We start from the raw sequence: 12500 nt of genomic DNA on the forward strand, positions 1-12500 counted from the left end.
CCCCCAGAAATCCAGGACAAAGGGCTAACTGAGGTTCAATTAACATATTAAAGTGGACTCTAATTGCCAGTATCCCTCAGTCCCACAGTCATCCTGACTGGCATAGTCTACTCCCACCATAAACTCCAGCCCAGGGCCAGGCTTCTCTTCCCACAGTCTCTTTGATCCCTGTAGAACCTGCCATTTTGGCTACTACAGATTCTTGGCTCACTTTTGGTTCCTGCTTCCCTAGCCTCTTAGCTTCTGGCCCTCCCCTCTCCACTCCCCATCTCCCAACATGGCCTACTCCAGTCAACCATGTTCACTCTGAGCTCTTCCAGACGCCTCTGCTCTCCCTCATTAAACCTCTCCAACTCTGCCTAGGAGCAGTCATGGCCTCATTTTTTTTTTTTTTGATACATACATACATACACACACACACACACACACACACACTTCATATATATAAACAAATAAACAAATATGGATAAATTTTTAAAATCTCCATTTCTGCGGAGTTGTATTTTGTTTGTTTACAGCTCCTAGAGTTTGAATCCAGGGCCTTGTGATGCTGGAAGCTACAGCTTCAGCCTCAGCCTCAGCAGGATATATGTGTGTGTGTGTGTGTGTGTGAGAGAGAGAGAGAGACAGAGAGACAGAGAGACAGACAGAGAGACAGAGAGAGACAGAGACAGAGAGACAGAGACAGAGAGACAGAGAGACAGAGAGACAGAGAGAGAGAGAGCTCCCTGGCTGTCCTGGAACTTCCTCTGTAGACCAGGCTGGCCTCCAATTCAGTGATCTGCCTGACTGCTTCCCAGTACAAGGATTAAAGTTGTGCATCACTATGCTTGCCAAACTTAACTTTTTCTTAACCTTTATATTTATATTATGCATATAGGTGTCCTGCCTCCATATTTGTCTTTTTTCTTTTCTTTTGTTTTTTTGTTTGTTTGGTTTGGTTTTTTTGGTTTTTTCGAGACAGGGTTTCTCTGTATAGCTCTTGCTGTCCTGGAACTTACTTTGGCCTCAAACTCAGAAATCCACCTGCCTCTGCCTCCCGAGTGCTGGGATTAAAGGCATGCGCCACCATGCCTGGCTCTGCATATTTGTCTATGCACCATGTGTGTGCAGTGCCGGCAGAGAACAGAAGAAGGTATTGGATTCCATGGAGTTACAGACAGCTGTGAGCCACCATGTGGGTGCTGAGAATTGAACCTGGGTCCTCTGGAAGAAGAGTCAGTGCTCTTAAATATTGAACCATTGCTCCAGTTCACTGCTCTGTGGTCCCCACCCCACCCCCCTTAAGAACTTTTTTCAGTACAAGAAACTAGCTCTCTAGTTTATTATAGTGAAATCGGTTTGAAAATATAAATATTCATTCTGTTTCTTACAATTGAAGATGTAGCAAGGGGGTCACGGTGCTGGAGAGGGTAGCACTATGTCTGGGACAGCCCAGGTCCACTGGGAGGTGTGTTGTGTACCTGACTTTACCATGTGGCGATGCTGAACTACTTGTATACGGTGCCTGTAACTTTATCAGTAAATATGCAGCATAACTATGCTGATGTTTTAGCCTCAAAGCTCTTAGCCGTTTGTTTCTGTTTTAGGAAGAACAGATATTCTGGGGGTGGCACAATGATGTCAATGTGTTTGACACAAAGATGAGGATGTGGTCTCAACCAGAAATTAAAGTAAGCGCTATTAAGTTACCTGGGGGTCTCTGGAGCAGAAGCCCTCCCCCACCCCTTCCCCATCCCTCTCATCTCTCTAGCTTTTTCTTTCTTAATCAACTCTTTTCTGTTTCTGGGGGGTGGGAATGTTACTTTTATATTACTTGATATTACAAAACCTCTTTTCTTTCTAAGTTAATTTGACTTTAATTGGGGTTGCAGTTGCATGTAAAAATGGCTCTCCGTCTCTCCCCCCTCCTCTCTCCTTGCATTTTGAGAGGGTCTCGCTATGTAGACCACTCTGGCATCAAACAGTCTTCCGACTTCTCCCTCCCAGGTGCTAGGTTACAGCTGTTGCCACCACACCAGATGAAGATGCTCCCTTAAAAACTACTAACAACTACTATTTTTCTAGTCATGAATTCTACAAATAATATGTTCTAGAAAAAGTATTTTAAAGAGGAGTCATTAGTGTTCTTTTCATTTTTGAGAAAGAGTCTCATGTAGCTTAGGTAGGCTAGCCTTGAACTTCTGCCTCTACCTCCCTGGCGCTGGTATTACAGGCATAGCCAGAGGCTCATTCTTTACCCGTCGGTATCTGTGTGAATTATCAGAGTTATTTTTAAAATCCTTTTAAAACAGAGTTCATGTGCCTGCCTGCCTGCCTGCCTGCCTCCTTTCTTTTCCTTTCTCTCCCCCCACTCCCTTTCTCTCCAATCCTGGGATCAAACTAGCAGCCTTGTAAGAACTGGCCTAGCTCTCTCACTGAGCTGTATCCCAGACCCAACACTTGTGTTTTTATACGAGCTACATGCAATTCTAACATGGTAAAATACATTATCAATATTATTTTATTTGCTGGAAACCAAACACAAATTGAGATTCATGTAAACAGTAGAAACAATAGAAGGCAAACAGAATCAGCATCTTTTAAAAACTTATTTTTATGTTTGTGTTTGGGTGTTTTGCCTGCATGTATGTATGGGCAACATGTGCGTATTGCCCAAAGAGACCGGATTCCCTGGAACTGGAGTTAGAGGAGGTTGCGAGCTGACATGTGGGTGATGGGAACCGAACCCAGCCCTCTGCAGTCTCTGCAGGAGTGACCAGTGCTCCTGACCACTGAGCATCCCTCAGCCCTAGGAATCAACCTTAAAAAATGAGGCAGAGCTTAATTCATTATTACCAACTAGATTTCAGTTATACAAGTGAGCCTGAAACATCAGAGCTTCATTCAAGATAAAGTAGAAAGGAGTTTTTTATTCTAAGAATCTTAAGGAATAGGAAACAAACATACAAACAAACCAAAACAACACCACCAAAAGTAAACCAACTTCCAAAATGCAAGAAAGAATTTTGTCTAGGAAAGAAGGGCTTCTTGGGTTTGCCTTAAATCATCAGAGAAGCTGTTTTGTGAATTTGAGGATTTGGGGGCATTAGTAAATTCTTAGAGTCTCTGAGATGCAATTTTAGATCTATAGTGTAGGGTGAGGGGAGAGAAGATGAAAAATTTTAAATTTATCTAAGATTTTTATATTTCAGGATGAACTTTATGCACGTTGATTTTGTTGGGTAGTGGGCATTTAAGGGCAGAGGGGTGCGTCTTTTCTTAAAGAAGCTGTTTGTGGTATGGCACAGGGTGTGGCTGGTACAGCCGTTTCAAGCCTGTCTTCTGTTCTGATCTCTGCTTGCAGGGTGGAGTTCCACCACAGCCACGGGCCGCGCACTCATGTGCAGTTCTGGGAAATAAGGGTTACGTCTTTGGCGGACGCGTTTTGGTCAGTGTTTTCAATGGAAATGGTATTCTCATGTATGATGTTTATAAACACTTGTGTCTGATTTTGTGGAGCAGCTGAACATTCATTAACCCAGAGATTAAGCTTCACATAGTACTGAGTTTTATTTACCTCCTGTTCCCGAGAGAGGCCCTCCGCATGCTGCCACCGATTATTTTTAATCACATTTTAGTGAGAAAAGCCCTTCACTTGAGTGCAGTGTCAGGAATGTGTAATTTCTTACCATCAGAGCCCTTTTAGTTTAAATCCATCTCCTTTCCTGCTGAACTCGGGGAGTTCCATGTTGATTTTTTTTTTTTTTTTTTGATTTTCTTGATGCTTAGAATTGATGTTCAGTGCTAAGTTTCCAGGGCCAAATAGAATAGGGCAGTCTGTGCTTAATCTGAGCTTGCTTTAGAGCTAACGTTTTATTCCATAAAAGAGTTAAAACCATGTCCAATTATCCTGCTTTTATTTCAGCAAACCAGGATGAATGACTTACACTATCTAAACCTAGATACCTGGGTCTGGTCTGGAAGGTGAGTCTAAGACCTGGGCTCCAGTTTGTAGGGCTGGCTGTGGGCTGGCATGCAGCCTGTCATAATCCAAGCCTGGGTCTCTAAAACTGAGTTGATATTTTTTCTTTGGGTTATATATCTAAACAAGAAATATGAAATTTAGATTTCCTTCCTCCCTCCCTCCCTCCCTCCCTCCCTCCCTTCCTTCCTTCCTTCCTTCCTAAGCAGAATGTCACTGAGTAGTCCAGGCTGGCCTTGAACTCTGGTTGTCTGCCACACAGTATGCTGGATATACACAGTAGAGCAGTGCAGCAGGGCACGCCTTTCTCCCAGCACCCAGGAGGCAGAGCCAGGCAGATCCCAGGAGTCTGAGGCCAGTCTGGTCTACTGAGTGACTCTGAACATCATTTATAACTAAACTAGTTTCCTTCCTTCCTTCCTTCCTTTCCTCCTCTCTCCCTTCCTCTCTCCCTTCCTCCCCTCCCTTTCCCTTCCCTTCCCTCTCCTTCCTTCCTTTCTTCTTCCATCCCTACTTCCTATTTCTCTTCCCTCCCTCTCTCCTCTTCCTTTCTTTCCTAGCAAAAATTCTATATGTAGCTCTGGCTGATTTTGAAGTCACTGTGTAGCCCAGGATAGCCTCAAATGCATGGTCTTATTTCAGCCTCTTGGGTACTGGGATTACAAGTGTGCACCTCCACCCCCACCCCCCCAGATCAGCTTTTCCTTTAAGATCTGAGATGACTGTAGTGGTGAACACATGGCGCACCATGGCCGAGGCAGGAGCATCGTGACCCAGAGGCCAGCCTGGCTACTGATGAGACTGTCTTGGGAAAATCAAAAATCTTTCATTTTGATTAATTCAGAGTTAGATTTTAATTTTTTCCCCCTTTGCTACAGGATTTCTGTTAATGGAGAAAGCCCCAAAAACCGGTCATGGCACACTTTAACAGCAATAAGCGACGATAAGCTTTTCCTATTTGGTGGACTAAATGCAGATAATATTCCACTAAGTAAGTCCATACGGCTTAGCATGCAGTCTTTACCTCCTTTACCCAGGCATCAGGCATCTGGGGAAGAATGTGTACACATCCTGAGTCTCTGCTGGGGAGTGTGGGAGCCAAGTGTGGTAGTGGCCTGAGGGGACCTCTTATGGGGAGGGATGGTTAAACACTGTTTTACATTCTTCCTGTTAATGAGTGAGAGTATGCGCATATATGCATAGATGTTCCACAGTGCGTGTGTAGAAGACAGGAGAAGTGAGGGGTGGCCCTCTCCTACCATGCGGGTCCCAGGGATGAACCTCAGGACATCATGCCGCTGGGCAGCAGGTGCCTTATCTGCTGAGCCATCCCTTTTTAATTTACTTATTGATTGATTCGTGTGTGTGTGTGTGTGTGTGTGTGTGTGTGTGTGTGTGTATACATGCCAGAACCTGGGTGTAGAAATGAGAGGACAACTTTCAGGAGTCAGTTCTCTTAGTCCAGGTGAGACCTGCCCCAGTCTTAGCAGCAGGCACATTTACCTGCCGAGCCATCTTGTGGGCCTTAACAAAAAATTCTCTATGAGTATAGATATTTTTTATTTAGAAATTTTACATACCCTTGAAACTATGTATAATGCTCATGGTGCAAGGCTGGGAAGCTCGGTTGGAAGAGCGGCTGCTGTGCCAGCATGAGCCCTGAACTCTGATCCTGAGCACCCACATTAAAGGCTGGGTATCAGGAGGAACTCCTAATCCCAGTCCTAAGTGAGGCAGGAGGATTCCTGGAGCTCTCTTCCAGGGACTCTGGCAGTGGGTCAGTGAGAGAGAACCTCATAACCGTGTGGAGAGCCCCTGAGAAAGATGCCTCTGTTGACCTCTAGCTCTGTTGTATTGAATCTGAAAGCAGCTGCATTTTCAATAAAAGAATTTTGAGGGGCTGCTAGATGGCTGAGCAGGCAAGAGCACTGACTACTCATTCAAAGGTCCTGAGTTCAAATCCCAGCAACTACATGATGGCTCACAACCACCCCTAATGAGATCTGACAACCTTTTCTGGTGTATCTGAAGTCAATTAGTATACTTATGTATAATAAGAAATAAATCTTTGGGCCTGAGTGAGCAGAGCAGACTGGAGCGAGTGGGGTTGACTGGAGCAAGCAGAGGTCCTAAATTTCAATCCCCAACAACCATTTGAAGGCTCACAACCATCTGTACAGCTACACTGTACTCACATACATAAAATAAATAAATCTTTAAAAAAAAAGAATTTTGAGCACCAGTAATCTTCTAGCACCAAACTCCATCCAAGTAGGATTATTAATTATTCTTAAAGATTTTTGATTCCCAGTTTGTGAGGGTTTGTTTGTTCTTGTTCTTGTTCTTGTTCTTTGAGACAGGGTCTCTTAGCCCAGCCTGGCCTCAAACTCATTACATAGCCAGCACAACCTTAAACTTTTGATCCTCCGGCCTCTGTACCGACTAAGCGTTGGGGTTACAGGCATACATCAACATGCCTTGCTGAAAATTTTTCATTAAATTTGGGATATAATAAGACTGACATTTGTACATATCAATAGAGATTAATATCATAACTTCATGAGATATAGTATTTTAAATTCATACCTGCTTTTTTTTTTTTTTGGTTTTTCGAGACAGGGTTTCTCTGTATAGCTCTGGCTGTCCTGGAACTCACTTGGTAGACCAGGCTGGCCTCGAACTCAGAAATCCGCCTGCCTCTGCCTCCCGAGTGCTGGGATTAAAGGCCTGCGCCACCAGGCCCGGCTTCATACCTGCTTTTAAAAAATATTCTGTGTGTATGGAAGTTTTGCCTACGGGGACTCTGTGCACCACATGTGCAGTGTCCACAGAGAGCAGAAGAGGGCGTTGGATCTCTCAGAACTGTAGTTAGAGATGGGTGTAGTTACCCTGTGGGTGTAGGAATGGAACCTGGGACTTCTGTAAGAGCAGTTGGTGCTCTTAATTGCAGAGCCGGCTCTCCAGCCTCATACTTACTTACTTTGATCATTAGCATATGGGACACTGAGTGAGCTAACCCTTCCTTCACTATAGACTAAAATTAAGCTTAGTTTGAAACACGATAACATTTCGTTTTGTTGCATAGCCACAGTGTTGCGGCTATATGAAAAGCATTCACCCCGCTTAGCAACATGTACTGAAGTGTCTGTGGGGAGAATGATACAAGATGTAGGATTTAACAATTCAACAAGAACCACATAGTGGCTGACAGCACATGTGGAAAAGTTTGTTTCTTTTGTCTCCTTCCTGCATCTCCCATCTTTCTTCTTTTTGGTGCTGAGATTGAACCAGGGCCTCAGATTTTACTAAAAGTCACAAATCTTGGTAGCTGTTGTTTTAGGATGTGGGGATACTCATATTGTAAATATTTAAATTTTATGATGTTTATGAGAGTATTTTAAATGTTTATGAAAAATATGCAAACTCACTCAAGATAATGATACAAATTAAGATAATAAACCTTGAAAAAAATTAAAATTAGATCCCAAAGGCCTAACCATAATTTCTGAACTGTCTTAATATTATAGGTGATGGCTGGATTCATAATATAACAACAAACTGTTGGAAACAACTTAGACATTTACCTTACACCAGGCCCAGGTAAGCCCTAAAGTAAAACAGTTGAGAATGTTAAAGCATTAAGATTTAGAACAGAGTACATAGTATTTGTAAGGAAACAGAAAGTTACTTCTCAAATTAGCCTCATGTTAATTAACTATATTAATTATTTTGATTATGTTTATTAGAAATGATTTATCTACTTTTTATCCATAGTTGTACAATTGAAAATGTTACTTTTAGCTAAATATGTAAGTTTGCCTAATAAGTATAAAAAAGCACAAAGTAATTTAAAACCTGTTATAAGATCAATTTTCAGTGTTACTGTTTCAACAAATAGATAGGAGTAGGGTTAGCATTCATTGTGGTTGTTTTTAGAAGACATTTAAAGCAATATATTGGGATATTTGCATTCATGTTACGTAGAGACATGATTATTTTGCATATAGCAGTCTGAGCAGGGCATGATGGTCCCTCCTTGTTATCCCAGCTTTTGGGAAATACAGGCAAGACAATTAAGACCTTAAGGCCAAACCGGGCAGTGGTGGTACATGCCTTTAATCCCAGCACTTGGGAGGCAGAGGCAGGAAGATTTCAGAGTTCGAGGCCAGCCTGNTCTACAAAGTGAGTTCCAGGGCAGCCAGGGCTATACGGAGAAACCCTGTCTCGAAAAACAAAAAAACAAAACAAAAAAAACCAAACAAACAAACAAAAAAAGAAGACCTTAAGGCCATTATTGTCTATTTGTGAATTCAAATGTAGCCTGGGCTACATGAAACCTTATCTCAAAATAAACAGCAGTATGATATATTCATGAATGTGAATATTTTAAAATGCTATTTATTTTATGTATATTATAGAATAAATATTGTAGAAACAATATGCTACTATTAAAGAAAACCAAATACTTCCATAATAATGTTTTCCAATTTAATTGACTAGCATAATGAATATGTCCTCATAGGAATTTCAGCTACAGCATGCTATAGGGCCGTCGCAGATAGCACAGTCTCCTCCCATGTATTTCAGAGGTGACCTTGCTCCAGGTTGTTTGTGTTAGTGTAAAGTCAACTTAAGATATATCTTTCTGTTGTAAACAAATGACAATTGATAGCTTATTTCAGAAAAAGACCTAAGTATTCATATATACATTGATACTTAAATCTATACTAATACTGTTTAGAAACCACCGTAGCTGCATATGCTATTCTTATATTTTTATGTCTAAAATTTCATTAGAATATATTAACATGTGTAGCTCTTTTGAAAGATATTTGCTGAATTCAAAGCATTTTGTAATTGAGACAGCTCTCAAGTTCAGCTGTTGCTTAGCTTTTCACTTTACAAAGTCACATGTCTTCATCTGGGACAGGAGGGCACTCCTGGTCTCTTCTTGGGTTTCTTTTTACCAGTTTTACAAATATATTAATTATGGATGATAGTGGTAGTAAATATGTTTAAGTTAAAGCTTTCTGACTTGCATTTCAAGCCTTACTATGTAATTAGAGCAGAACTGTTTTCAATACTGTTAGCTAGATCTAGAGCTGTGTGCCACGCTGTCTTTTGCCTGAGCTGACCTGTCCTGTCCATGCTTTGTTAGAATGTTCAGGTCATAAGTGTAGAGCAGCTGAGAGGACAGAACTGTCAGTCTGTAGAGAACGTCAGGTTGCAAGCTAGATGCCACCAAAATCAAGGCAGGAAAGGCTTTCCAGTGTTCTCCGGAGATGAAGTCCAGGTCGAGTTTCCCTCAGGCAGATAAGACAGAGGCAGATCTGCTTTCAGGTATGAGGTGGAGGAGACCAGACGGGGTAGAGCTGACTGCAAGGAGAACTCTATGTGTGTGTGGTTTGAATGAAGGGATGAGTGAGGACACTTACAATGTGAAATGACAGCTGCCAGTCTCCTCTTAGAATGCTGTGGGTCCTTGGCCTCAGCACTGTTGACATTTTCAAGGGAAGAGCTTGCTGTTGCTAGGCACGCCCTGTGCATTGAGATGCCTGGAAGCATCCTGCTTAAGACTCACTGTCCTGTGATGAAGCAATGAAGGGAAGCACTTTCCTCTCAGGCCTCACTGTCTGCAGATCTATGCCTGATTATGTGACCCTCTGTAGAGCTGTGAGGAATGACTATATCTGTAAAGATGTCATAGAAAGTGTGGCCTGTAGAGCCCTAAGTCCTGTCAGATCCCCTTAATACTGACAGCATTACCCATAATTCCCATGGCTTCTCTCCTGGGAATTATCCCAGTCCTTCCCATGACTGAGAACAGTATTATTATTATTATTATTATTATTATTATTATTATTATTATTATTATTGTCTCCTGTGCCTAACCTCTCCCTAATCCCATGCCCAATTTCTTGACATTATCTGGGTTCCTGCTGAAAATTTATACCAGTCTGCACTCCAGCAGTTGATTTGGAGAACTGGGCAGAGTATTTACCAAGCAGCATAGCTCATGCTTCATCCTGTGCCACGAGTGCACTGGTCACTGAGTGTGTGTGGAACTGAAGAAAGTGTGCAGGGTCCTACTGTTTGCACTTGTGGGGATTAAGTAAAAGGGATAAATGTATAAAAATAAATTATTCAGTAGTAAATACATGAACTCTATTGTTATTTTGGGTGACTGTTGCTCCTGTGATTTGTTCTGTTAAGCAAAGCCCCCTCAGCCAGGATGCCAGGCAGGGATCTGAGGGCAGCCAGGGATGCCCAGTGAGCTCCAGGCCAGCCTGGTCTGAGCCATAAGAAACCCTGCCTCAGCAGGAGCCAGCTGTGGCAGAACACACCTGTAATGCAGTGTGTGGGAGGCAGAGGCAGGCACGGCAAGTTCCAAGCCAGTCTGGTCTACATAGAAAGGCATCCTCCCCCAGTGCTCTATTAAAGTCAAAATAATGACTTTGTAGAATTCTAAATTTATCTTATAAAATTGAAAATTTACCTGCATAGTTTTTCTAAGAGTTAGAGCCTGTAGAAATATTGAACTTTATAAAGCAACACAATTATTTTGGTAAATAATATGAAACTTGAGATAGGTGTGAGCTATCTATCCTTTTCCCAGAGAACAATAGATGCTCAACTCATTCATGAGATAATTTGTGTCTTTAATGACTGAATAAATTAATCTTTTTATGTATTGTTTTTGCTAATCAAAGTTTTGGAGTACCTGCTGGGTACAGAATACCATACTGGGCATTTTTTGGATGGGAACATTAGAATATTCAAGTTGCACGTTGACACCAACGTGATGTCACTGAACCTAAAACTGGAAGGAGATTTACAAAATCGGCTTCAAATAGCCAGTGACCCAGTTCCAGCACACCACTGTGGCCATTTCTGACCTCACAGACTTCAGGCTTGTAGGGAGCTAGAAGACAAACGTCCAGTACCATATAGAGCAGCTGATCTTTAAATGTAAGTTAGAACAGCATAAAGTGAGCGAGTCAATGCCAAGGGTCTGAGCATTTCCTGGGGCTGCGCCTGGGAAGGAGAAGGAGTAACTTTACCTAAGCATAAGGAAAGGTGAGCAAAAGCCTGGAGCTTTTATACCTTAGGGTCAGTGGGGCTGGGGTAAAGGAAGGTTCATCCAAGGAAAGGCAAAATCTAAGCTTTGTAGGGAAAAATAGTTGTTGATCAAAAATATTAGACCAGAAGAACCAGCTCTTCTAGCAGAGATATGTCCTGATCAGGAAGTCCCCAAGACAACAGTGGATTATGACAATTTACCATAGGACTGGAGTCAGTAGGAGAGGAATTGCCATATACTCAGGCCTCGAGTTCAGCCCCTAGTACTGAAACAAAACCAACCACTCACAGATCTGCAGAAGATTCCGAAATATTTAGAAGAGACAAACATGGAGATTCCTGACAGAGCTGATAAGTGTTTGGGGACAGAAGTGCTGGTTGCCCAGTTTAACCACTGTACTTGGGCCAGGCCATTTCACCGCGCCCTGTGTGTCCGTGCAGATACTAGGTACCACTTAAAACTTTTTAATTTAAAAAGTATTATTTAAAAGCTGTCTGAAGTTGGGGGAGATGATAGATGGAAAAAATGAGGAACCCATTATGGTATTCTGTACCCAGAGTGTTGGGTATAAGGTAGAAATACGAGGGGATTTCATGTGCATTCGTCAGCTGATGGGACCCAAAGCAGGAAAGAAGGCAAACACGACAGGAAGTGACATAGAGGCCCCAAAAGAATTGGGACAGGTGCCTGTTGCGCCTGAGGGGTTGATCCTTTAAACTCATTCCAGGGATGATATGTATCAGATAAAGGGCTGAGACAGGGTCACTGGGAATTCTAACTGGCACGTGCCGGAGTGGACTGGAGAGAGCCCACTAGATAGACAGATGCCTTTCAGCGTGTGTGCTGTGGCTTTATGTTCTGTATGTGCAAGCTCTTCCCTCGCGGTGCCTCACTCTGCTGGTGCTTTTCTGTCATAGGTTATGGCACACAGCCTGTTTGGGAAAAGAAAATGAAATAATGGTATTTGGTGGGAGCAAAGACAACTTACTTTTCTTGGATACAGTAAGCAAATCTTATATTTCAACATTTTCTCTAAGTACTTGTGATATGCAAACAGCTACTCAGTGGTCTTGTCGCTATGCTAACTGCAGAGCACAGAAGGACCAGAAGGGTTGTCTGGAAGGACTGCCCTTCCAAGTCAGAGGCTTGGGATGCATCTCAGGATACTTCAGCTTTACCGACCACAATCAGTCTATTAATTTCATTAGCGAAATCATTTTAAAAAGGGCTTTCTAATGCTGGGGTTTGAACCTAGGGCCTTGCACTCACACACATTGGGCTAGCACTCAACCTCCAAGCCATGGCCCCATCTCCCTTTTCTTTTTCTCTGAGCATTACCACAATATGAGTACTTGTAGTTTAACTGTATTAAAATGTCTGCATATAAGAAGAATAATACATAATCATAGTAATAATCACCCAGAGAATTAATTTTTTAAATTATTTTTGTTGTTG

General features: G+C 42.3%; 1 protein-coding gene across 1 annotated transcript in view; it reads left to right on the forward strand.

The window, feature by feature from the left end:
- Positions 1-12500, forward strand: part of Klhdc1 (kelch domain containing 1) — a 45132-nt gene that overhangs the window by 16141 nt on the left and 16491 nt on the right. Inside the window, exons 6-11 of the mRNA XM_021202212.2 lie at positions 1590-1673; positions 3347-3430; positions 3908-3966; positions 4843-4955; positions 7492-7564; positions 11963-12047. Of these exons, the coding sequence (XP_021057871.1) occupies positions 1590-1673; positions 3347-3430; positions 3908-3966; positions 4843-4955; positions 7492-7564; positions 11963-12047 (498 nt within the window). The remainder of the gene's footprint in view (positions 1-1589; positions 1674-3346; positions 3431-3907; positions 3967-4842; positions 4956-7491; positions 7565-11962; positions 12048-12500) is intronic.

This window comes from Mus pahari, chromosome 7 (assembly GCF_900095145.1).
Source record: "Mus pahari chromosome 7, PAHARI_EIJ_v1.1, whole genome shotgun sequence".
In the NCBI taxonomy this organism is placed as follows: Eukaryota; Metazoa; Chordata; class Mammalia; order Rodentia; family Muridae; genus Mus; species Mus pahari.